The 27,381-nt window shown below is 39.8% G+C and overlaps 2 protein-coding genes across 4 annotated transcripts in view; one reads left to right on the top strand and one right to left on the bottom strand.

Annotated features, from left to right (window-relative positions):
* The first annotated feature begins 1,102 nt into the window (after positions 1-1,102).
* LOC124950550 lies at positions 1,103-18,258 on the top strand. 2 transcript variants are annotated; one of them, XM_047497401.1, is made up of 9 exons: positions 1,103-1,882; positions 14,452-14,688; positions 14,864-14,976; positions 15,122-15,231; positions 15,369-15,447; positions 15,575-15,714; positions 15,944-16,090; positions 16,337-16,550; positions 17,138-18,258. In XM_047497401.1, the coding sequence occupies exons 1-9, from the start codon at positions 1,739-1,741 to the stop codon at positions 17,346-17,348; spliced, it is 1,395 nt and encodes a 464-aa protein (XP_047353357.1). In that variant the 5' UTR covers positions 1,103-1,738; the 3' UTR covers positions 17,349-18,258. The 2 variants fall into 2 exon arrangements, with proteins under 2 accessions (XP_047353357.1, XP_047353356.1); XM_047497400.1 differs by having other exon boundaries at positions 1,110-1,882; positions 16,337-16,556.
* A 644-nt stretch (positions 18,259-18,902) lies between these two features.
* The window catches only part of LOC124950548 (laccase), a 28,500-nt gene continuing 20,021 nt past the window's right edge, over positions 18,903-27,381 (bottom strand). For both annotated transcript variants that reach the window (XM_047497396.1, XM_047497395.1), the window contains 9 exons: positions 22,840-23,200; positions 22,388-22,672; positions 22,035-22,308; positions 21,762-21,966; positions 21,507-21,691; positions 21,113-21,308; positions 20,807-21,019; positions 20,508-20,738; positions 18,903-20,376 (listed from right to left, as the gene is read on the bottom strand). In XM_047497396.1, the coding sequence (XP_047353352.1) occupies positions 20,204-20,376; positions 20,508-20,738; positions 20,807-21,019; positions 21,113-21,308; positions 21,507-21,691; positions 21,762-21,966; positions 22,035-22,308; positions 22,388-22,672; positions 22,840-23,200 (2,123 nt within the window). In that variant the 3' untranslated portion in view covers positions 18,903-20,203. The remainder of the gene's footprint in view (positions 20,377-20,507; positions 20,739-20,806; positions 21,020-21,112; positions 21,309-21,506; positions 21,692-21,761; positions 21,967-22,034; positions 22,309-22,387; positions 22,673-22,839; positions 23,201-27,381) is intronic.

Below are 27,381 nucleotides of genomic sequence, written 5' to 3'. Positions count from 1 at the left end.
ATTTATTATTTTATACAGAGGGATTTAATATTGCGCTTGGACAAGCCATCCTTGGACAAAGATTCGCGATTAATTTCAACCTGTGAACTATAATAATGATCATTAAATCCAGGAAATAGTAAAGCGTCGATCGTTAGCAGGAAGTATTTTATCAGTCGTCGAGAAACTATCAAAGGATTCTTTGCAAAGGGCGAAGATTTATTATCGGTGCTTCTTGCTAATGGAATTTCGCAAAACATTTATTTCAATGGTGGGGATCGTTCTTTTTTTCTTTTTTTTTTTTTTTTAATTAATAATAAAACTTTGTTTAAAATACACGTTTCTTGAATGACGCCGCAGACTATAAATAAGGATAAAATTACACATGTCTTATGAAACGATAACACTGTCAAATAAAAAAAAAAAAAAAAAAGAAAGAAAAGAAAAATGTTGCTTCATCTTCCTTTTCGATTTATCGGCTTTAAAAGCTCGAAGCTATTAATGCGACAATGAATATCACCATAAACTACCGTTACGCGAACGTAACCCTGACACGGGCAATTACGTAGTGAACATTTTGCACCGTGCCGTTGGTTGATAAATTGGTTAGATCGTTCCAACAAAACGGTGGACATTATAAAACTCTTCGATCGTTTTTTTTCAACATTTTTTTTTCTATTCTATTGCTATTTTGAAATAAGCGATCGAATTAACCCTATAGAGTATAGAAACTTGATAATTAAGATTGAATTAAAATCGGTATCTTGCTTTCATTAAATATCATTCTTTTGTAGGCCTTTCAAATAAAATGCAGCAACTATGAGGCGCGCATCCCTGGCACACGAGCAACCCCAACGACGTTGCTAGAATATAGAGCACGAGTTGTTCGAGGTCAATGACCGCTCCATTTAAATCTTTAAAAAACGTCGGACGATAGGAACGATTTCTACCTTACCTCGGGCACGATCGCAAGCTACTGCCACATGGTGGTAAAAAGGTGAAGCCGCAGTAACGGTGCGACCGGGCGAGGTAGCTTCGGAGACACGAATGCGTAGATCGTAGCAGAGGTGTATCGGGAGGAAAAGGGAATGGCGGCCGCGCTCTGGTACCGTCCTGGCCCCCACCAAGCACACCTGAGCGAACACCTGAGCGTCCCTGAGGCCACCTCTCTCGGAAGGCACGGACAATCATTATATCGCCAGTATAACACTCGACTCCATTCGAATCCGTCCTCGTCGCCCGTCGTCGTTCAGAGTCGAATTTTCTTATCTCACGCGAGCTCCCTTTGCTTTTACGTAGAGCAAAGGGGCAGAGAGAGAGAGAGAGAGAGAGAGAGAGAGAGAGAGAGAGAGAAAACATATTTTTTCTTTTTCTTCTTAGTCCTCTTCTCCTTGTTCCTCCTCTTTGGTGAACGGAACAGCGTCTTTCGTGTTGACTCCATCGAAGACAAGGACCAGTCCCAACGACACACACGCACGCACGCACGCACGCATCGTGCATCCACATCGCGCACGTACCCACACGCTCAAAGCTATATACCGCGTGGCAAGGAGAAATAAATCAAAGAGAAGAGAAGACGGGATCGAAGGGACACGATCACAATCGCGATACGATGAGTCTCTTCTTGGGAAATAAGGAAAATGTGACGTGAGACCGGCCTCAAAGACCCAAAGACGTCAAAGGCGTACGCGATATCGAAGCCTTTCCTTTCTTCTCTCCTACCTCCATTTTCATTATACATAACACTACATTTTCCTATATGTCGCGAAATACAGAGTCGCGCGAACGCGACCAAATGCACGCTACCAAAATGTCAGCACGCGAATGGACAAGTTTTCGTCCGATCTCGCGCAGAATCGTTACTGCAGCCTGCTGGATCCTGGTGGCGCTATGCGTCAGCGAGGTGAGTTTGAACATACCCACATATGTACGTACATATCTTTCTTTAGATAATTTTTCATTTCAATGATATATTTTAGAAAAGAATGTCAAGATAATTCAACATGTTCTTCGATAGTTGATGTTAAAAACTAATCGTCCTCTGTACGATTTTTCTACGATACTCTACGATTGTTATTCTTTCGTACTAAACTAAGTCGCACGCGTACTACGCAAACTTTCTAGAATTTTTCTCCGTGCCGATTAGAATCTCCTACGCAACATCTTTCTCGTTACACAATTAATTATGTGATTTAATTAACCGTAATACTATATTATTTGTATTCGCGATGAAATCCAAAGTATAAAAAATCTTGCGAGATTAACGATAGGTACGTGTAGGTCGAAGAAAATTATTAATGAACGATCAATGCGAAGGGATATTTTACGATCGCTAAAACACAGATTGCAATGACAGGACGAAAAGGAACAAAGAGAAAGAGATGCGAATAAAGAAAAATTATGCAAGGATTAAAATGCGAGTCGCGTCTATATCTCGCTTCGAACATTTGCTTCGCCATTCGTGGAAATTCGTGTTCGGTAAAAGAGAGAAGAATGGACAGAGAGGAAGAAAGAGAGGGGGGATGCTGGGTCTCGCGACTCTTCTCTCGTCTCTCTTCTTTCGCATCGGGGTCCAAAATATATATATATATATATATATATATACATGTATATGTGTATGTATATGTGTATGTATATGTAAACATATCTTCTCGTACAACGCGAAGGTGCAGGCTGTGGTAGAGTCTGCCTATTACGAGAAGGAATGCAACAGAGCCACTCACACACAATAGTCTGTTCCTTCCTTCTCTTTCTTTGTCTCTTTTAGCCTTCTCCATGTTTCGCCTTTCTCACTCTCTCTCTCTCTCTCTCTCTCTCTCTCTCTCTCTCTCTCTCTCTCTCTCGATCTTTGGTATGCAAAGGAAAACCTCGTTAAAACGCGTTATTCTATGGGGACATTTTTCTCTCTCTTTCTTCAAATGGAAATATTACATACAAACTTGCAAAGACAAGAGAGATAACGGATAAAAAATTCCTCGTGATTTATCACAAGATTATTGTAAAATAATATTGTAAAATAATAATAGGAGGACACCTTTACTATTTACAGTTGTGTCGCGTTCTTCGACCTTGAGTGAACGCTGTAGGAACGATGATGATGTAACGTGCGCCGTAATACAAGTGGAAAAGAGTAATTCGCAATTACCTTGTTCTGTGAAACATTGTGACTAGAATGTTTTAAGTTCGATCGGAAAAAAGTATGGAGGATTTTAATAACACCTCTCTCTCTCTCTCTCTCTCTCTCTCTCTCTCTCTCTCTCTCTCCCCCTCTCGCTCTCTTTCTTTCTCTTATTAGCGGAGTACAAGACTGGTATGCAGAGTGGTACTTGTAAAATACTTGGTCTCTTGGCTCCTTTCAGCCGTGATAAGATAATGCTAATGGGTTGAATACTATTAAGTGAAATATTTTAGCTCGTTGTCGAAGGCTTTTACTTTCTGACTAGTATACACGATCGAACGTTTTACATCGAGTGACCTTCGATCGCGAGTCGATAAAGCGAAGTAAGGTCGATGGATGAAACCGAGCACGGATGCTGTGCGTAAGAATCTTCGAGCGAACGATGACATGTAAAATTAATCTGCGATCGAAGGGTCGGTACGTGTAATGTCACAGAGACTTTCCTTGGTATTCGAGATTCGATTAAAAGAGAGAAAGGGAAAGGGAGATGATAAGAAACGATAGATATCGTCGCTTCGTATAAAATGGTTCAATTAGATCGAACGCTATTTAACGATAACTACAAGATAAAAGGGGAGTTATTGTTATCGTCAAGGATGTTAACGCTAACAGGACAATGCAGAAAACAAATTGGCAAGAGTCGCAAATTCCTGATAAGTTTATCTAAACAAAAAAGAAAAAAGAAAGGAGATATCTATCTCGCCTCGTCCGATCCTATGCGCGAACGTAAATTCAAAGTTAATCAACGATGCGAGAAACATTTTCATTCGCCTTGAAATTTCTTCAAATTCCATCGGACGTACGATATCGCGATCGAGGATCTTACCAAGCAGACAGACCCGAGTGTTTTTTTTTTTTTCTTTCTCTGTGCGTTCTCATTGCTTCTACGTATAGAGAAGGTTCAAGTTTCCAATAGGACGTTACAGTTATGAACGATAACATTCACGAGGAAAAAAATAATTGTCCGTTTTGCTCGAGTTTTTTTTCTTTCGAGTCGAGTCTATCGGATGCTTGGGATGTCGTAAAAGGGAGGAAAAAGAAAACAAAAAAACAAAAGGACTAGACTTCAGATTAATGCGTGCCGTCGTCGTATGCGGACGCGCATCTAGGCGCTCGTCTACGACACGAAGAACCTCTTGTCCTCGAATACGCGTCCCGCATGAAATATTTCCTACGTCTCACATGTCTCATTTCTCACGTAATCACAGGAATTTTTCTCCCTCCTTTTTTCTGCCTCGCTCTTTCTCTCTTTTTCTCTGGTTGATTGCGACTCGTATCTCTTTGATCTTTCGCCAACACGCAGGGACGTTGTCGTTTCGAATTAGGACCCGCAGAAGTTTTCCATTTGAAAAGAGTTTGCGACGCACCCTTTGGATGCATTCTCCTGTTCAAGCAACTTTAAATCCATTTCCATGAACAACGTAAGAACAAGTTAAGAAACATTTGTCTTAACGAAAAGTTAATGGTTATAAGAGATTACACGGTGAGATACTATCAAAGACGTACTAGACAATTTTACGATCGTTATAAAGGAAAGTAAGAAATACCTATTTGAGAATCTTAAAGTATCAAAGTGGCTCTGTGGAACGCATCCAAGTGCGGCGTACCGCGAATAAAACGAAAGTCAGAAATTCCATCTTTTCTCCTCTCTCTCTCTCTCTCTCTCTCTCTCTCTCTCTCCCTCTCATCGACGCACATGTCCATTTTCGGAGAACGAGCGCTACTCCACGGGATAGTTCGACCTACGCTCGGCAGCCTTCCATACAGCAGCCTACGTTTAACCATACGATAATAAGTCTTTTCTTTAAAGGATTGCGAAAGTGCGAGACGAGGTCTCGTACGGCCCTCGTTCGATGCTCACGTACGTAATATCGAAACTCCGATCGTATTCTCTCTCTCTCTCTCTCTCTCTCTCTCAAGGGACGAGGAGGTGGTTTATAATACCCGTTCGTTTTCCATTGGTAGAGAGTCACGAAGCTCCCCGTGACTCTTTTCATTCTCTTCTCACCGTTCGTGTTCGTGGTGGTAAGTCAGGGGGCTCCGTCGTCGTTGTCGGTACTCGAATGGATGTAACCGATCGTTACACGGAAGCATAAAATACGTTATCATTTCTTTTGGACTTTTCGTCGTCTCCGTCCGGTGGATATCCTTGAGCCGAAGAATGCCATTTACCGTGATAAATGCGGTAAGCCGATAGGCATACCGGCCTCCAGAATGGAATCCTATACTCGAGAGTTTAGATTACTCTCCTTTCGACCGAATTTATAATCGGCCAGTGTGGTACTTTAGTTACGCTCTCGCGAGGGAAGGACGCGACTCGCCTGCCTACGAGGATACCGCCGCCCGCCTTGCACTGCCATATTTAGCGATGCCTCGAGCTGAGATCCATGACGAGCGTTATGATATTCGATGAGAGATCGATGAGTCGTCGCAGCGGACCTCTAAATCGATTACACCTTCGCGAGTTAAAATCCTCTTTCGATATATTTTCTATATTCCCATTTTTTCGTCGTACGATCCATGATAAACGATCGAACGCGAAATGTATTTATTCAAATATCTTAAGTAATTTCCTTCGAAGGACGCAAACTCAAACTATATGATTCACTAGGACGATCGATTCATTTTAATGAGATTTCTCGATTTCTCAGAGATCCAATTTATTCGAGCCGTCCAGTCATGGACGTATTAACGATTTAACGGAATCACGCTGTAAAAATGTACAAGGATGATAGTAAACGTGGCAACGGGGAGTCACGCGGCGTTTCGAGCGTTACGAAGACTACGTCAGAGCAAACGGAAACGAGAAGAGCACGTTTCTACTACGCTAGCCGTAGTACGTATAGCTAAACGATTTCACCGACATTATCGCTTTCATTATTTTCCACATGTTATCCCAATGTTATTAAACGCCAATAAAAGCGAATACCCTTGTTCGAATGGGATACTGCTCGATCGAAGAAGCGGAATATTGATCCTCGATAATTTTTTCCCTATACGCGAGGCTTGCGATGGCCCATAATATTATATACGACGCGAGTACGTCTGCTGCGTATGTTTGCATATGTCCTATACACATGGACTATACACACACACACACACACACACACAGACACACATACATGCGTTTAAATTGAAATCAATCGTTAGGAACGACGCAAATACGATACGAACTGAAATTGATGATGACCGGCTCTGTTCGCGTTACTTACTACTCTCATCATCTACGCCTGTGTACGGCCGTGTTTCCACTAACGTTGAATGCTCGAAGAATGCAGCGGAACGATAGAAATTCTATGCAAATGGAGAAATGTTTGTATTGTCATTATAACGGTACGAATGATGGCGACTGCTGGTGCTGTAACAAATTGTTCTCTCGCAGTGGACCGGCAAATTTTGTCGGTGATCGAGATATCTTGTAATAAGATCATTGAAAGTTTTAACGACATCATCGATATTGTCTACGAAAAAAAAAAAAAAAAACTCTACTCTTGTGGTCCGACCGAAATGCTTTCGATGATAACTGCAATGAGTGTATAAGAATAGAAGAGAAAAAGAAAAGAAATCGAGAACGAATTTTGCATTCCGTTCGGATAATTCGGTATCGACACAGGAGGGCAAACTTATCCTCTTCGTCCGTAGCGAATCGATAAATTAATCGATCGAAGGAATGCAAATAGAGGCCGTTCTTACGCAACCATTTCCCCCGACGCGCCTGTTGAACTCGAACGTGCCTGTCCGCACTTTTAACGGCTGTCCTTTTCTTATCTCGAGCGAAAAGCCGTCTGGCACAAGAGAGAGAGAGAGAGAGAGAGAGAGAGACAGAGAGAGAGTATATATCGCAGCAATGTCCGTCGCAGAGAATCGTCGAGACGAAAAATGGAAAGTTGGAAATTGCGATCCGAGAGGGTTCACTTTTTCTCTTTTTGTATCTCGACAAAATCGCTCGACTCTGGTCAGGATCGATACGGGAAAAGAATATAACTCGAGGAGTTACGATCTTTTCGGTGTATATAGAACGCACGAAACGGCATATAACACGTGCCGCGTAAATTGCGCGTTTATCCGTGAACATATCGTACGTGCAAAAACGCCATTACTACATACTACCTTGCCGTACCAAAAGGCGTGTGCGTTGAAAGAGAGAAAAAGCGACGAGAATTTAATCGAGGTACGAGTATATCTATATAGATGAACGGTGAACCATATAGTACGATCAAAGTTTTGAAAAATCTTTATATTTTAAAATAAAGCTCCTGTTATGGCGATAAACTCGAGACAGTTTTGAAAACTCTTCCAATTGTCAAATGCCAAATCTGCAAGGAACCAATGTCCCTTACCTGTAAATTTAAGAACCTCGTTAAATTAAAATCTCTGTCGACTTGAAAAATCGATAATCGCCAAGTAAGCTTAATTGAGGATATTTATCGTTACCCGAGATAATTATCGACGAGTGACAACTTTTGATATTTCATCCTGAAAGAGACATAAATCTTTCCGAATGATTGACCAAGTGATATCTCGGATAGAAGCTACGACTCCATTATACGACTTATTTACAAAGAACGATCGTGCATGAAACGAGCTTAGGCTAAAAGCTTCAAAAAACTTGAGATATTATATGTCCGCACGTATACGTGGATAATCAAAATCAATGATAATCTCTCTCTCTCTCTCTCTCTCTCTCTCTCTCTCCTCCCCCGAGCCTCTAATAAATATGAGAAATAAATTTTGACCGATGCAAGAAGGGATACTAGATGATCGCGCGCATTCATAATTTCCGGACTAAAGTCGAGATCACGAATGAAAGGTAGATCCGAGATGGCTACCGCATCGTGAAGGAGAAAAATTTGTTGCATCGCATTCAAGGAAACTCGGAGATTTTTGCGACGTTTACTCGAGAAAAGGTTAAGCACTTGACATCGCGTGATCCTCGTGGAACTCGTGTAGGTACTAGAAGTGCCCGTGGCAATCGGCAAATCGGACGTGTCGGTGAAGTTCATGATTTATGCCCGCGATTCTCCCGAAGGCGATGTCGGAACGAAATCGTCGAGGCGTTCTTTGCGCGTCATACGCGTATACACTTCGTCTTGATACCTCGCTTCGTCCCTAGAAACATAGGCGTCGTCCTTTTCTCGTTATCAACATAACTGATCCTTATATTTTATCCAAACTCTAGGATCCCCAATGAAATGTTCATTTTCTTTATTTAATAATTAATTAATATTTCTTTTTCGAGCAAATAATTTCGATCGACGATAATCCAATTGCGAATAAAGTAATCCTTTTGAAAGCTTATAAAAAAGCTTATAATCAACGAAAAAAGAAAATAACTCCATTGAGATCTATGGAATTATACGTGGATAATGAAAGAAGGAAATGAAAAGGGGTAAAAAAGAAAAAAGAAGAAAAAGTTGAGACACCCGCGTGGCGACGCCGATGGTCGTACAGGGCATAACTCCATGCTCGCTTGCGCTCGCGAGCCCGTACACGTGCGTGAGTTTGTGAAACGTCTTCGAGCTGACGTTCCTACGTTCGTACGTTCGTGTGCTAAAACGTAGCGCACGTCTATATGCCTACATTGATCGTACATATCCTTGGACATCCGTGCGCTAGTCTTTGTGCGAAACACTTAGAAATTCCCGACTCGTACGAAATGGCATTGTCATAAACGCGAAAGCGTACGCGGATCCTATCCTTGCAGTTAAAGCCTCAAGTACAAGGGAGAGACGGACCAAGAGATATAGAAAGACCACGAAGAAGAGGAGAGCCGTTTTAATAGCGGGACGACCTCCGATGGTAATAAGATCGTTTTATATCCTTGCCCCTTCCTTTTTACTTCTCTTCGCTCCTTTCTTCGAGCATACACGTGTGGGTGTTTGCTTCTCTCCAACTATCTCCCTTTTTCTTCCTATTTCTCTTTTTACGCCCGTCCGTGTGCGTGTCTCTTTATCTCTCTCCCACTGATTTACTTTTTCATCCTTCTTACCCGCACACTTTCACTTTTCTTCGCGTGCGTAACTCTTCGCCACTGACAATGAGAGAGAAGGCACTTATCAGAAGGCACGGCGAGTCATAAAAGCAAATCGAGCAATGCAATTTTTGGCACGTCGCTTGCTTTCAAGGATCAACTGTCGTGGGTGGAAAAGGAAGAAAATCAAAGTTTAATGAACACACACACAAAGAGAGAGAGAGAGAGAGAGAGAGAATATTAGCTTCGAAGGAAGTCGCTCGGACGCGCAACATGTTTTTACTCCTTTTATTTATTGCCTTGGAGATGAAAGTGGCTCGTTTCGGAACGTTGCGACTAAGAGAACGAGTCAAAGATTTCAAGAACGATTTGCTTTTCGACGTCTCTTCTGATTTCTCGCTTTCACTTTCGTTTTCGTACCACAACCGAGATGGGTGGGCTAATTTTCTGGGTCACCGCTGCGAAGCCTTTCGAGTTTGTCCAAGATTGCGACTGCTTTGCGAATCTCCTCCAGCAATGAAAGATAAATATACTACTCTGAAATAGTCTTACTTTTGTCTCTTATTTTTTACGTCATTCATACAATATCCTGTCATTTAAAATCTCATTGTAATTAAACGATCGATATATTCAAGTAGCAGCGAATGTATAATAAATTTCAACCTTGTATGTATGTAAGCACATTTGTTATCCCCTATACCTTCTTATTTAGGTAACTCTAATTAAAAATATTAACGAATAACAAATAAAATTTTATAATCGAAGGAACACCTACTCGAATTTCATATTAAAATCCAACACCTTGAAATACTCCCACGCGATATTCATAAAATAATTATCTTAAAAATTCTTGAAAGTTGTATGAACGTATCGACTCTTCGTTTTGATTGCTCCGATAAGAAAGTATTACTCCTACCTACACTACACTCTCTTAATCGTAATAATTTCGAATCAATTCTACTTGCCTTATTCGGTAACGAGTATCATCAAAAAGATAAAACAAAGAGTATATATACATGTGTGTGTGTGTATATATATATATAAAGAGAGAAAGAGAGCAATGCATATGTTCGAATAGCACAAAAGTTGTTTATGCGTATAGTTATTACAGAGAGTGTAATAATCGAATGCACGAAATACACTTGCCGGAGAATGTACTTACTATTTCCACGAAAGAATGACATTATAAGCCTTATATCGTTTTCCAAGATGAAAAAATACATTTAAATAGGATAATTGAAAAAGATAGTTTGTCGTTTGTCCTCGGCTATGATCGAATTTCTGTTTCATCATTTAGAACGATATAAAGAAATAGAGAGATTACAAGGTTTCCTTTCTTTTCTTGACCAGATGCATTGGATATTCTGTCGCCTTCGATGTACATAGTTTCTTCTAAAAAAGAGAGATAGAGAGAGAGAGAGAGAGAGAGAGAGAGAGGATGTGAGAGAAGGAATTAAAATCGCTCCATAATCTGATAAGCCATAACCGTGGAAAGTTACAAACGCGTTGCTTTCACTCTACACGCTTTCGAGAGCATCGAAGAACGAAAGAAAGAGAGAGAGAGAGAGAGAGAGAGAGAGAGAGACGGGGGGGGTGGAGAAAGAGAAAGAGAGGGAGTGAAAGAAGAAATATCGACGTAATAAAAGTGCAAAGGTGGAAACGAGAGAGAAATAGGAAATAATGTACGACAGGGTATCGATAAAAGGGAGACCATTAATTAACGATCGGATACTCGCGAGTTTTGATCCGATAACGTGGAATTATTCTTGCGTTAAGGATTTATTACTTTCGTACATCACGTGGTATTAACTATACTTACGTTCATTGAGTTCTCATTAACGCGAGGAGTACACGAACCTCATCATGTTCCTGATTAATCGATCAGCCCTTAATTAACGCGAAGCACTCATGCGTGTCGTAAAAAAGTAACTATCGTCTCTCTCTCTCTCTCTCCCCCTCTCTATTTATCTATGCATACATCTATCCATTTTTCTCTTCGTGATTCTCACTTTTTAGAAAAGCACCCTATACGAGATGGTACGTAATTTTAACCGTATTAATAAAATTAATATCACCTAATCGTACAAAATGGCATACTACCTAAAAAGAATAAATAAACATAAATAATGATGCAATTTTCATAGCCTGATAATTTCACCGTAAATGAATCAACGGCGAACGAAGAATGCACCATAAAATACGTCAAAATAAGACGGTACTATTAATAAAACTTGACTTTTCTTGCCAAGAAATAAAGGAGAGAAGGAAAAGAAAAGAGATATAGAGATAACAGCCTTACGCGCGTCTGTATTTAAGCAATAGATAGTGGAACCTCCTCCCAACAATGTCTTCATAAATCCCTTCGTACTCTTGGCTCGGACCTTCGAAGAACAAGAGAGAGAGAGAGAGAGAGGGAGACGAGGGAGAAGAGGAAAAAGAAGGATGCGCCTTCTTCTGGCAAAAATGCCGCGGGCCCGTTTGGTTTGAGTCTTACGTTGCTTTAAAAAAAAGGGGGGGGGGGAGGGAAATAAAAAGAGGAAGAAAGTGGTTAGACCAACGAGTCCAAACGAGGCAAGGGTCAATAACATACGTTTTGACTTTGAGTTCCTTTTTCCTCGCAGGATAATTCCGGAGACTGGGTCCTCTTCTCTCTTCCTCTCCTCTCCATACTCTTTCTGTCGACGGAGTCTAAGGAACGCTGACGAGAGAATTCGGGGCCCTTCGCTCTCCTACCTCTTGCTTCCTCTTCTCCTTCTCCTTTTCTTCTTCTTCTTTATCTTATTTTTCTTCCAGAGACGAGAGACCAAAGAATGCTTTTCTCCTTCGCTGCATTCGTTGCATACACTGCAGTTTCAACTCTTCGATTATACGACTTGGCACGACTCGAAAATTTACTGTAATTAAACAATCGAAAATTTTCTTGAAGAATCTCGAAAGTCACGAGTTTTACAGATACGATCGTCAAAATTTGTTAATTACGACGTATTAAGTACGACGAATAAGAAAAAGTATATTTTATCCGTGAAACTTTTTTTTCACGTATGCGATATGAGAATTTACGTTTATATAGTAAGTATATATCTCGGCTTTGCTATGATTTACGCGCTGCTACGTACATACACACGTATACGAACGTAGAAACACGGGAATCGCTCCAAGTTTGTCTCCTTTCCATGCATAAAAAAATAGAGAAAGAATGAAATAGAGAAAAGAAAGGGAGAAAAATGAAGGACTAACATTCTGCAAGCGATATACTTCTGCGGTCGAGTCTCGTGGTTTGCATGCTTGCGCTTGGGTGTGCACTATCGGAATGCATTCAAACTTGCACGTAGAAAGACGGCGAGAGAGAGAGAGAGAGAGAGAGAGATAGGGGAGAAGTTGAGAACTGGAGGTAAATCTCAATACAATATTATTACCCACCACGTAAATTGTATATTTCGATAACGCTCGGTAAACGCAAACTCTAGATTCTCACTCTTTCTCTCTCTCTCTCTCTCTCTCTCTCTCTCTCTCTCTCTCTCTCTCTCTCTCCTTTCCTTTTACATTCCATTCTTCTAATTATTTCTTAGACGCACGTCGTAATTCTTGTTGGCATCGATCGAATTTTACGATACGGCAAAATTTTCTCTTTCTACGATGAAAAGTACGATAAGGAGGATACGTGCGTATATGGGGTGATTCGACAAATTCTTCCCGCATATATCTTTCTTTCGCTGTCTCACTCTTTCTTTGTTGCGGGCTACATACTCGAGAAAATAATTAATAGTTCAACTGCCTTTTTATACCAACTTTGATCATCGATGCCAATCTTTATTGCTCATGTTAAGGTGTCTGCAATAATCAGTGCTGTGTAAAATATAATGAAAAAATTTGGATAAAAATCGAAACCAAGTGAACGATAATTAATTATACGGATCAGAATGTAGAAAATTTTCTCAACGTATTACTCTGTAAGATTTATTAAAAAGAAAGAAATAAAATATGTATATATATATATATACATATATATAAGGAATATAGTCTTTTTCCGAAATCCCGTAGAATGAAATAAAATTGGTTTCGAAGACTTTTACTATACGGCTAATAGACGCGCAAATATTCTCGTCGGCGAACGTAATTTCTGTTTGCCTTTCTCTCTCTCTCTCTCTCTCTCTCTCTATCTCTCTCACTCGCTCCTTTTTCTTCGTCACTGTAAGCGTTATTTTAAGTGCGTACACTCATGGCGCGTTCCACAGGAATTCTGATTACATCACGTCGCCGATCCACAAACGGTGTTGCGTTCCTTTTATGACCTAACTAAGGCGGACAAAGTGTGACCGTGAATTCGCGGTAATTATTACGCGGCTCAGCCAAATTAATTTAATTAAGTCGTATTAAAATCACGATCACGTTAAATGACGCGTCATCATGACTTAAATATAGGTATAATTCGTAATAAAAAGAAAGAGAAAACAATTCGTCGTCCAAACGATTTAAACGTAGTGTCACGTTTGTGTTCGAAAGAAAAGAAGATCCGATTTCAAAGGATCAGATTCCCCCTTTTATGGAGAGAAACCATCATTCTTTTCTAACTTACGATTGCGCATCCTTCCTTTGATATACGGCGGAGGGAACATTTAGGGCTCGTGGCCTTGCAAAACACCCACGCCATAGATCTATTGGATCGAGAAGCAAAACTCGACTCTCCGCGCAAATTTTCTACGCTTTTATATAACATAATAATATATATCATTGGAGTTTGGAGAAGTGGTCCAAACGCGGCATACGAAATTGAAAGTTAGCGTGGGACGCTTGGCTACCGCCCAGACCGGTCTCTGAGCTTAACTCGTCCATTAAGTCGCCGATTGGAACGAGAAAATGTCCCTACTTTCTCAATGCAATACCTCTCGAGTTTACTAGACATGGCAATGATTTTTGTCGCGAGTTAAAAGTTAATACTCTTGATTTCTCTACAGTTCCTTCCGCTTTGCTTCTTTCCTTGAAATCATTTGTAAATATTTTTTTTCTTTTGGAATATCTCGAGTTATATCGATTAGACTTATATTATTATATATATTTCGCCGAACGAGGCGAAAGAGAGAGAGAGAGAGAGAGAGAGATTCGACGAGTACATCTATATCGATGATTATAATTATAATCGTCGATAAAGATTTTCGAATAAAAAACATAGGAATGCCCTTGCGTACGTAGAAATGGATCGTAGATATCGGTATAGCAAGTATAATAGATAAAGAGGTCCCGATCTCTAATAATTAAGGAGAAAAAGATGCGTATAATCTTTCCTCGTTGTACGTACCTATCATATATATTCTTTTGCACGCAGGTCAGCGGTCAATTATTGGACACGGAATTTCAACCGACGGTAACGGCGACGTGCAAAGCCGGTTATATGACGATTCGCGTGAATCTCAACCAGAGCTTCGTAGGCGCGGTTCACGCCAGGGATTATCGGAGGCCTCAGTGTATGGTACCCGGAAATGGCTCGACGCACGCCACGCTCGGTATAAACCTACTTGCGCCAAAAGGAGCACCGGATTACTGTGGAGTACTCGTTAACAATGTAAGAATCTCACATTGTACGTGGCATATATATTTCCTTCCTTCTCTCTTCCCTCTCTTTGTTCTTTGTTCTGGGAAATTTCATCGGGTAGACCAAAAATTTAGTTTCAATCGAGCTAAATTGGAAATTTATCCAAGTTATTTATATTAATAACGTTGGCTCGTTAACATTACAGAATACGGAAGAGCGATCGGTCCCTATCGCGGTGAGGATACACAAGACTCTCGAGCTCGCCGACGACAAATTTTATGTTATCACGTGCGGCAAGGCGGGCTTTAAAAATGCCAAGTGAGTCGAGGAGCCGCCATTATCAGATATTTATTTTCATTTAAAATCGTTTACACTGCATACTTGGACACTTTGTTAAATATACTTATATTCTACGCACGCGAGAGGTACAATTAATTAAAGTTCCATTCGAACGTTCTTCAAGGAATGAAACGTCGTTGGTGTCCTTACGACTCTTGGACGGTTCTCATAGAGTGCAAGAAGCTATTTATGGTCACAACTATACCCTAAGAGCAGAAATCTCTCGTCCGGATGGTGAGCATTACTAAGTTTTACTATTACGACGTATTCCGTTTCAGCGGCTAATTATAATAAACGTCGACGACGCGACGTTGGCAAAACTTCTCTCTCGAATTGTTTCCTTTCTAAGAGTACTGCCTTCGTTTTTACAGGAACATACGGTATCAGGGTGAAGTCCTGTTTTGCATTTAACAAGAAAAATGCAAGCGTTCAATTGATCGACGAAAAAGGGTGAGTATAACGGCATAAATTATTACATGTACGTATTCAAGGAAAATCCCTGAAACTCTCTTCTCCCCTCTTGTTTTTTTTCTTTTTTTTTTTTTTTTTTTTTTTTATCCTTCTTTTTCAACCATAGGTGTCCCGTAAAAGCACGAGTCATGACGAAATTTATATACGATCGAAACGCAGGCACGGCGGATGCTACATTGTTCTCCATGTTCCGCTTTTCCGACAGCCCACAAGTGCATTTCCAATGTGACATCGCCGTGTGCAGAGGTGAGCCTCGAACGTGCGATACCCTGATTCAAATGATTACCATTCAAGTTGTAACGTTACGTATTTAGGTCGATTTAGGTCATTCAAATAATTCACCTATCGTCCGTCGAACGGCACGCATTAATGATTTTATTTATTACGCGTCCGCCTTTCGTTACATATAGTATCTAACGAAACAAATTCGTTAACTATGAATATTACGTTACGTTAATATGCCATAAAATTGTAGGAAGTTGTGGAACTCCTATGTGCGACGATGACAAGGACGAGGGGACAAAGGGTGGCTCCTCGATCGGCGGACAAAACGTCGTCGGCGAGGAAGGAATCCTTCTTGCCGGCACCAGCGTCTACGTTCTCGATCCAGGGGAGAAACCTAGTAAGTTATCTTCTTGCGGATTAAAATTAAAACCTCGAGCGGATTATAAACTGTTGCCTCCATAATTATAAATTAGTCTACGCTCGTCCTGACATCTCTTCCTATACTTGAATTTACATTAAATCGTCGGAACAGAACTATCTCGGTTAACGATCAATGGTAGAAAAAGTTGATTTATAAAATTTGCAATTGATCGACGCTTTAGTCGTGTTAAAAATTTTAACGAAAGGCTATTTCTCAACACAGTGGTTCAGGCGTCCTACGAAGACGGCACCATCCATCCGTTATGGCTGTTGTGGTTGGCGGTCGCACTGGGAATATTGTTTCTCATAATGCTTATCATTAACATATTTCTGTGCTCGGCGATGACCTGCAGTTGCTCTCAAACCGACATCATCGAGAAGGAGCCGTCGATCGAAGATTACGATCCCTACCGTAGCTGGCACGGTTCTCAATACGGGTCGAGGTTTGATTTAATTAAATCTTTAATGCGTCTGACGCGATGTCGTAATGGCGAATCAATCGTGACGTTGGGAAACACGACGGGTTGGCAAATCCTTCCTTTTTCCTAAGATCAGAGCGGATCGCTGACATATGTTACATCGCACTTTCCAATCGCATTACGATCCATTGGTTCCATAGCAAATATACAAAATGTTGAAAAAGATAATATCTTTTTCAAATGTCAAACTTGCCTAGTTTATAAAATAAGTCGTGATATTAAATAGAAGGAACCATTAGAATATTGAAACGAACGATTACCTTATTAGATTTGCTTCTTTCTAATTATATGTAGATACGAGTATTTGCGAAGACGACGATCCGTCCTGGTCGAATTGTAAGATCCGATTGACGACAACGGATATAGTATTGTTTACATTTAGAGGTCTCTCCTGCGTGGATATACATTGAAACTAATCCTATAAACGCTTTAAGCCCTCAAGGATCGATCAATTGAAATATTATCTCGTTGTATGACAACAATAATTAAACGATTGTTTTTTCTTTTTTCTTTTTTTTTTTTTCTTTTTTTTACAAACATTGCAGATATTCGTTAAACGGCAAGCAAGGATACGCTTCTGGCGGTTCGACGATGAATTCTACGAGGTCGATATCAACGAACAGCGATCATTATGCTATAGTCCATTCACGTCCTGGTAGCAGATATTCCGGTCCTGGACAAAAGCAACATCATCATCATCATCATCATCACAGAGGGCCACCATCGAATATTGGCTCGCATTACTCTGGAAAGTAATGCTCGATTATTTCTATTAATGTTACTACTTCGATCTGTTTCGATTACGTTCTGTTATCGATTTTCGATTGATTTTCGACAGAACTCTTTTTCTTCTTCCTCTTCTTCGTAGAAGGGACCGAAAGTTAGACGGACATTTAAACGCCGAAAGAAAGTATATATTAACGTTTAGTATACTTTTATAATAGATTAGATTCTATATATAGAGTTGCTAATTCTTTCTTATAGTGCTGCTATGTATTTACTTACGTGTCAACATGCGCGTCTCTGCGATTGAAGACGCGAAAGAAATTTGACAATAATTATAGGATAAGTAAAAATTTACTTAACGAACGTTTTTCACTTTTCTTTTCTTCTTCTTCTTCCTCTTCTTAATGCGAGTTTAGTGGTCATTCACGAAAATCTATTGTTTTCGTACCAAGCTTCGTCTGTATTATACAACAGTCATAAAGTATAGTCACAATTAGCATTTATATACCTTTTCGCAATATTAACTTTAATTGAGCAGCGACGAGTGAGTGCTTTTGTAAATAAAACCGTGAACCATCTCTAACGACAGCGTCGACCGTCGACCGTCGACCGTCGATTGCATTTTTTATTTTTCAGACACAGTATATTGAGAGAGAGAGAGAGAGAGAGAGAGAGAGAGAGAGAGAGAGAGAGAAAACAATGTAATCTCATATTAATAAATAAGTACTTTTACATCGATACGCATGTAATACGTAATTAAAGACGTTTCTACTTGCGTATACATGCCGACTGTTGTTATTACTTATATTAGAAATCATTTTCGTACTATTAGATGATATTTTTTATTATTACGAACAAGTGTGTGAGAAATTAGTACACATTATTTCCGAGCTATTTTATACTTTGTACTTGAAACGCCAATCAAAAAATAAACTTTATAGAAACTAATTTGCACATCGTACTTTTTGCCCAAAGAATAAGTCTCTTCTTATAGTTTGACTCCGTGCAATTCCATATTAATGTATAATAAGAAAAATAACTTGTATACATGTACCTGCTATACTCACCTATTAAAAGTTTGGATTAGATCGACATAATGTCACATTTCGTTCCTCTCTTTCGTTTCCTCTATGCGGTATTAATGATTTAACACGAATTCATTTTTATATCGCTTGCTATTATATCTATGGTAAATAGGACAATACAACCTAATAACAACAATGTATAAACCCTTATTAAAACTATATCTTCTATGATTTATATATACATACATATATATATATACATACATATACATATATATATATATATATATATATATATATATATATATAACGTTTTATTGTAGTTACATATTTTATCAACAATTGTAAGAAAATGTTCCTAGAGAATCTGAACGAAGATTACTCTACGTATGTTTTACAGACCGATCAAACGACAAAAAAAAAGTAAGAGAAATTCCAGAAACATTTTCTTCACGCTTAATAAATGACACATACTTAGATGTTGACTGGAAAATACGTGTCAACATTAACAATAAACATCGTACGGAAAACGCGCTCGTTCGTAATGATTGAGCATTCATTATGGATATTATTGAGTATTACAGCGTACATTTAATAGACGGATCTGAATTTTATCTACAAGTGAATTCATAATGTAATCTGTTACATCGTGCACGTGCGCACGCAGGCACGTAAGTATTTACTTAGATCGTTAGTTTTTATCTCGCGACGTTGCAGTATGAGTACTTTTCTTAAAGACGAAGAAAGATGAAGGCACCATAAGTATTAATCGTTTTTCCGCACGACGACACGACGCACGGTTTAACAAAAAAGGTAGTACGCGTGCGTCTCGTGTGAGTACTACTTATGCATTGTGTCCGCTAGCCTGACGAAGCGCTCCTTTCCAAGTGTATTACCCATCGATTTATTAATTTAACACGATCGAATAAATAATCTTAAACTTAAATTTGTTAGATTTCTATGCGTATTTCTCCATCGTTTCAATTGGTATTTGCGATTTGATTTCAAACATAAAGCAGGAAGGACATAAATATTGGGTGGACAATCGAAATACTGCCGTTTCGTAGGATTCGAAAATATCTTTCGCGCATACATATACGCGGCATAGATTATAATAGCATATAATAGCACAAAATTCTCCTTATTTTCGTTGGATCGCACATCGAGAATCTATTTAACGCAGTTGACGCAACGTCGCGGCGCAAGCTAGAAGACGCATACGTAATACCGCAAGTTGATAAACGTGCGAGCGCGAATTTATTTCCCCTAACTAAATCAATAAGCGCTATTATGATCCATCGATGGTTATGCGAGTCGTTCGTTATCAAATAAAGAATTCACGCGAGATCGAGAATCGATGCGTATGAACCATTTAGTATCCTCTCTCTCTCTCTCTCTCTCTCTCTCTCTCCCCCTCCCTAACGCTGACCTCTAAACCACTACTACTTCACCCTTGCTCCCAATTCTTGTTAAAATTTAATGACTATTTCTACAATTATTTACAAAACTTGAAATGTATCGTAGTAGAGTGGAACTCGATCTAAATACTTCGCACCCAAGACTCAACATCGAGATATAGAGCTCGGAACGCTTCTAGCCTATAAGACCAAGACGAGATTAGATTATGATCGAGTACGATCGTCGATTGGGTCGATTCGGTCTTTTGGATCTATCGAAAACATTAAACTAATTGGACTATTACCGAACGACCCCACCGATTATAAAGAAATTAAACAAATAGGAGAAAAAGAAAGGAAAAAGAAAAAGAAGAGAGAGAAACGTACTTTACAGAAATATACTACAAATATCGCTTACGCTTTGGACCTTTTCAACTTTAGTGTTTTTCCTATTGCCGAACGTTCAATGATATATGCTGTCTATCTGTACTGGCGGTGTTATAGGCGGCAAATGATTACCGCAAACGGGGAAATTAGGCGGTACCGGTGGAAGATCCGCGTGCGTGCCTACGTGTAAAATCAGGTCCATACCGATCAATATGTGGAAGAGGAAATGACAATGGAAGAGCCAATATCCTGTAAATAAAATGTAAATGGTATCGATCGAAGAGTATTAGAAGAAGTAAAAAAAAAAAAAAAGAAAAAAAAAAAAAGAAGAGAACAAATTGAAAGATGCAACGGAGAAAGAGAAAAAATGGTGTGCTGACCTGGATTGTCAGCACGGAATCTGAAAATAACGTAGCCGTTGTTCGGAACAGCTATCGTATCCTTGGCCGGCGGCAGATTAAATTGTCTGTGAAGCAATCCTCTCTTGTCGAGATCCAAAGCGTGCTTCAAGTTGATCTTCTTCACGTTTTTATCGGGCGAACGTCCGATACCGATCACGTTGAAAGCGTATCCGTGGAGATGGAACGGATGCGACAAATTCGGTTGTTGTACTGTAAAGAAAAGTTACATTGCCGTTCCATTAATTGTCCATTTATTAACGAAATAAGTTGTAACGTACCCTCGTCTACGAGTACGACTTCGACGATCGCGTTGTACGGTATGTCAACTTGATGCGTGCACATGCAGTTTGCACCGCAATCGGCCGGCCTATTATCCCCGTTGCAGAATTGTTCAGGTGGGATATCGTCGATCTGCGAAAGCAGCGGCGCTGGTGGAAACGTAAAGGAGATCTCGTCGACGAGGGAAATTACGTGATCCCCGGTCGGCGCGACTGAAAGCGTAAATCAAATAATCCATAGGGATAATTATAAAGAATGTACTTGGATGCTAATCTCCATGATAATGGCGAGACGGCCATTTTTACCTAAGAAACGATTGTAGGTTTGAGGTTGAAAGACCTCTTCCGGTCTGTAAAAGAGAAAACGGAATGGCAAGAATATCTTTACGTCTGGGCGTTGTTGAAGAATTCCTTCGTCGACGTGACGAGCATTCTTCAATTGACTCACACAAATCGCGTCTTCCCTTGGACGATTGCAAATGGCATCGAGTGGATTCAATACCTGGAATCGCATTTCCCCATAGAAAAATAATCATTTCGACGATTATCGTCATTTAAATCAAATTGATTTCGATTCGCGATCGTATAAAGGATATCGTTCTCTGAGAGAGTTTTTCTTTTCGACAGGATAAAAGTGAGGAAGTAAAAGTGATGGGGGGTGATTAAAAATCCAATATCTAGGATATAAGATTGTACTCACGACACCCTGCGGAAGACCATAATCGTACGTGGGTGGCGTAGTAGTAGGTTGGTAAGGGCCACGCGCGTAACGCAATATAGCCAGCTGTTGGGCACGCGGTATACCGCATTCACCGAGCGATCGCACTTGTATCCAGTATGCTCCGACCGTTTGGTCAGCATTTATCACAAAGTCATAACGTTCGCCTATGTCAATGGAAAACGACGAGTTCATTAATGATACCTAACGAAAGCATATTATTAAAGCGATACTTACCGGAAAAGGATATGATGGTGTTCACTGTAACGGGATGAACGGGTTCTCCATCGGTAGCGATGACGGTCAACGAGTGACCCTCGAACGTGATTTGTGCCGGACAAACGGATCCGTAGGAATTGATAAGTCGGAAACGATAACGGCGTCCAGGCGTTATCGTGAAAACTTCGAGCGGCGTGTTGGTCATGAAACCGGTATTTGGATCCTACGATTAAAATTAGTAAGACGTGAAAGGAAGAAGACAAAGAAGAAAGAAAAGAAAAGTCTGCTCACGCGAAATTGTCCCTTTCCATTGATGAGAACACTTTCAGGTGCCTGACCGGTATTAACGGCTAGACGCCCTGGGAATCGTTCGGCCGCATTTTCATGAAACCAATCGCTCATTAATAAAACGTGAGTGGTCAAATCGTAATCGTAGAGATTGCTGTTGGGATCTTTACTGGGAGGCTGTCGAATGACTATACTTCCGTAAAGTCCGTCCATCTTTTGTAGTCCGGTATGGGCATGCCAGAAATGTGTGCCCTCGTTGCCAGCGATCCATTGGTACCTTTACAACCGTAAGACAATCGTTTAGTATTTGACACGAATAAATACAATCTATATGTCAATATTATACTACACATTACCTAAACGTACTACCCTCTTGTATAGGACATTGGGTCACAAATGGTACGCCGTCGTAATACTGTGAGCCCTTCTGAAAGACACCATGCCAATGGATAGTAACTTCCATACCTTCCATGTGATTCTCGACGTCGACTACCACTTTGTCACCCTGACAAACTTGTATACTAGGTCCTGGTACCATTCTGTTGGCGGTTAAGATACTACGTTCAACGCCGTCGGCAAGAACGCACTGACACTCGCTCCAGACAACGTTCGTCGCGTTCGGCGTGCATATTTGGCAGGCCCTGTAAATTGATAGACGGTTTTACCCTTCAACCGGCAGATAGATACAATGCCGGATACATGAAAGCTCTCTCTCTCTCTCTCTCTCTCTCTGATATGTATCGTAGACATATATATATATATATATATATATATACATATATTTAACGGAACAAAAGTTTATACTTACGCGCCAAGTACGGTATAGTATTCGAGGGTGAAATGGTAGTAGCATATCCTCGGTGGCTCGTTCTCGCGACAGGCACGAGCGCACTCGTCCGGAGAGGAAAGAGAAGGATTTTTACGTAATTCCGCGGTGGATCTCTCGCTGTAATCGAGAGGTCTCGTTCTCGGTGGTCTTACCGTAATACCACGACTCCCTAGATTATCTATTCCACCGAATCCGCTTCGGAAAACGTTCGCTGTAGGATTCCCGTTAAGCAATCCACTACCGGAAGAAAAGAAATCCGACGTGTCCGTTGGGAAAATATTTTGCGATTTTATGGTGGGACTCCAAAAGGACGAGGACGCCGATTGATCCAACGTTTCTTCTGTGAAAGAGAAAATTAAAAATCAATTGACGGATTTCGAAAGCATGATTCTTCGTAAAGCTTTCGAATGGACACAAAACGATTTAGGGTTTCATGGGTGCACCTGTGTATCATACGCACTCGAAAAGTCTTTTCGATCGATCCACGTAATAGATCGTAGAAGAAAAGGGATGTAATTGTTATCGGTATGTCGTCATATCGTAATTACGACCGGACGTTGGCTTTTCATTTTTTCGATTTTAACTCGAGTCGAGCGAGTTTAGACGCGGATACGTATAATTGTATCTCGTTACGCGGTAATTATGTTTTGCATTTTCGTAAACGGACCTTAGGGTGAAACTTATACGTCTGAGCCGTAATAAAACGAGACACGCTCTAGGAATTTCAGGTTTCTCCTTATTGCCAACGCTAATACATAAACGTCGCTTTGGATTATGCATTATATATAATAGTATATCTCTACTCTCTGACATACAGGAGACTCGATCGGATGTCGTAATCGATGTCGTTTACTAACCAACCGGCGCATTCTATAACCAACCTCCATTTATTCTAGGTTTCCACCGATCGAGTATTGGAAATGCGAATGTTTGTCGGCTATCTCGTACGCAGGAAGCGCATGCGATTATTCTACTTTATTACGTCGAACGTCTTTACGTGCGTATATCTACGTACGTAGTATCGGTAGATCCACGAGAAAACTCTTGTTTTTGTCTTTTTATATCATATAACATTCGATCAAGCGAAAAGAATTCGTACAGTACTCTTCATTCTTTAAGATCTTCATTTCTTAAGAACGTATACGAAGTTCGTATTCTAAGAAGGAAGAATGCGGCTGCGATATTTGATCCGGCAACGTTTCAAAAACTGTTTTACACGGATCCTTCTATCGTCGTATATAAATCAGAATCATCGGATAGAATCGAAATTATTCACCGTCGAGCGGTGAAGAATTTCTTCAAGATATAACGTAATATCGTTATGATATAATTCATTTCAATGCATTCGCATAATGAATTTAATGGATTAATAAGCACTTTTAATGGATCATAATATATATTAGAGAGAGAGAGAGAGAGAGAGAGAGAGAGAGTATTATATTAAGCTTCATTGGTATAATTATTTATATAGGAATATATGGCCACAAAATGACTTCTTAATGCACATCGTCGGTAATACAAGTTGCACAATCGTATTTAAATTTGTAACTTCAATGATCGTGCAAACAAACGTAAACAATGATCGCTCATACAAACGGCAAGATTTTAACTTTATCTCGTTCTTCTTTCTTCCTTTTCTCTTTTTTTCGATCATTCGTCTTCTTTCTTTTTCTTTTTCTTTCTTTCTCTCATTTCTTTCCCTATTTATAAATAAATATCATATCGCGCGCCGTTATTGTACGATGTTGTTACGTTATTGTAATCGATGTCGTTCGAAAAATTATCCTGAAAAATCATTTAAATTTTTCGAAATGCGATATGAAAATCTCCCATAAAATCGTATGCAAGTATTAGTAGGCGGAAATATGATTTATATAAGTAAAATATATATCACGTAGATTCGCAGGAACGTTTGAAATTGGTACATACCACACGTAACTATTATGCATTATATATATATATATATATATATATATATATATATATATATGCAATCGGACGTATTTTCCAATTGAAGCGATAATCTTTTTTTTGCCGAGTAGATATTACTGCCGTGTAGATGGGTTTTCGACGAGCAAAGACTAACGTCAAGAACATGAAATATTTCTCTTAAAGCAAACATTTACCTTTATTTAAATGTACCTTTATATTTAAAGAAACGTGACTTTACGTGATTCGATTTTATTGCACTGACGCGTTACTATCAATGTACCCGTCGTTGATATCAGCGTTAAAGAAAAAATACGGATAATTGATATCTATACCGAACGATTTAATTTTTAAATAATTACGTTATCTCGTGTCAAATTTCTCGGTGATTAAGTGATTTTATAGATTTCGTCTATAATCGGGCCATTTTAACGCGAGAAAAATTAAAAGAAGATCCCTTCGATGAGATCGCGTAACAATGTATTTATTTCGCTATATCAACGACTCGAATCTTATTTCCTTTCGGTCGTTCGCAATGCCGAAAATGTCGAAATAACCGTCCGAATGCATGCCTCAAATATTATCCCTTTTTATCGTTAATTCTCTATTACTTACATTTTATTATCATAGAATCACTTAGATAGACCTTCTAACCAATTAATTAATTTAATATATTTCTTCTTTCTTTCGATCGATTTTTCATTATATCGTTCCGAATCCGATATTCGAATCTAAGGATGACCATCGACGATACCTTTTAACGAGCGCAATCGATCGTGCACTAGGTGCATGCAAGAAGGAGAACTTTGTGGAACCCTTCCTTTTCTCAGGCCCACCGAAGCAGCAAACAACCGTATCGGTGCTCCTTTATCGGATTAGTCGCAATTTGCATACTCGCCGGATTATTCACGGTTCGAGGAGAAAAAGGGAGTATTCTAGGAGCGCTTCTGCGAGTCGGTCCGTGTCTATACGCTCTCATCGACACTGTTATTTACCGTGAGACTTTGCCGGGACTTACGAGTTCTCCTACAAGATTCTTTCGAGGCATGAAAGTTCAAGCTAAAGGTCGGGCGAAACACGGCGAGAGAGAGGGAGAGAGAGAGAGAGAGAGAGAGACGACACGATAAACATCGAGTTGGAGCTATAAAATACGCTTAATGTCGCGTTAGCAATGATCGTGGGTTTCGTGTTCTTTTTTCTTGCGACGCACGACAATGAAGACAGCAACGAACGTTGAAGTTCATCGACTCCTCACGGTTTCGATCGTATCTTAGAAAAGAGCAACATTTGTTTTTCCCAAGAATCGGATGTGAAAGCCATCATGCTAAATAGATATGTACATATCTATTCGTATATTACGTTTCGTGAACATTGATAATTATTGATAATTTTCTCTTCTTTTTTAGTTATAAGTAGATACAAGATAAATCGATTTAAAAAGCCTAGCTAAAATAATTAACAATAAGATAAAGATATTAATTAGATGCGATTAACATAGATCGCGTCCTCCTTCGTTCTACAATATTTCATTGGTAATTCAATGGAAATGGCGCATCTAGACCGTGGAATAGTACATTATGATATTCACGTCACCATATTCCAAGCTTGTTTACCGTTACGACCGGTAGCACGAGAGAGCTGTTATTATTCTAGCATTTTAGTTGAGTTACAATCAATCAACGCTCGAGAAAGTAGACGCATTTGCCGTCGCTGTGTTTTGAAAAATACTTCTCTCGCTCTCCCTCTCTCTCTCTCTCTCTCTCTCTCTCTCTCTCTTCTTCTTTACCTCGTTTCGCTTAAAGTATGATTAACTCGCCTAGGTAAGATACTTTGTGAGTACTTCAACTGCAACTTTTCATCCGTGCGAGTAACTATCTATATGCATGTATGTACGTACACGTTTCAAAGAATGCCACATGAGATGTGTCGCGTAATAATTACGAAGCGAAAGTCCGTACGGGAGTAATTTAGCTTGTAATGGTTAATAATTAAGTAGTGACATTGATTACACGATTATGAAGCAGTCGCCCTGTATTTAATTACATATGCACCTTCTATCCATTTGCGACGTTTCAAATCGTTTCTACGTGATTCGTGATTCGTGATTCGATAGGTTCATAACAATTTTTAAAGAAGATATTTACTTTTTACACACACATACGTAGCAAAAGTCTCTTTCGATCTGTCCGTAAGTTCGATAATGTCGACCGATTGATAAATTTGTCGTGAAAGAAGAAGAAAAAAAGGCAGCGGAATTAGGGAATAAAATATAAGTAAAGTAGGGAAAAACAACAAGTCCTTCAATTGGTACAGTCGAGTCGTTCGAGCAAAGAAGAAGAGTGTGAAAGAAGAGGAAGAGAGAGAAAGAGAGGCAGCTCGTAAGTTGGAAAGCGCAACGATGATTGGAGAGCACGTGGACTTGGCCTTGCCCTTGTCCTCGTCTCATCTTACGGAACACGACTCGAAGCAAAGTCGTTGCTCTCTTCTTGTGTAAAGCCACTCGTGCAAACTCTACTCTTATACAAGTCTGCTTGATCGTATAGACGCGCGTGTTTCTCTCTCTCTCTGTAAGCGCGATCGTAATGGCGAGAC

This window comes from Vespa velutina, chromosome 7 (genome assembly GCF_912470025.1).
Source record: "Vespa velutina chromosome 7, iVesVel2.1, whole genome shotgun sequence".
Taxonomy (NCBI): domain Eukaryota; kingdom Metazoa; phylum Arthropoda; class Insecta; order Hymenoptera; family Vespidae; genus Vespa; species Vespa velutina.
Note: the sequence above shows the minus strand (reverse complement) of the source record. Positions and strands in the feature narration are given on the sequence as shown.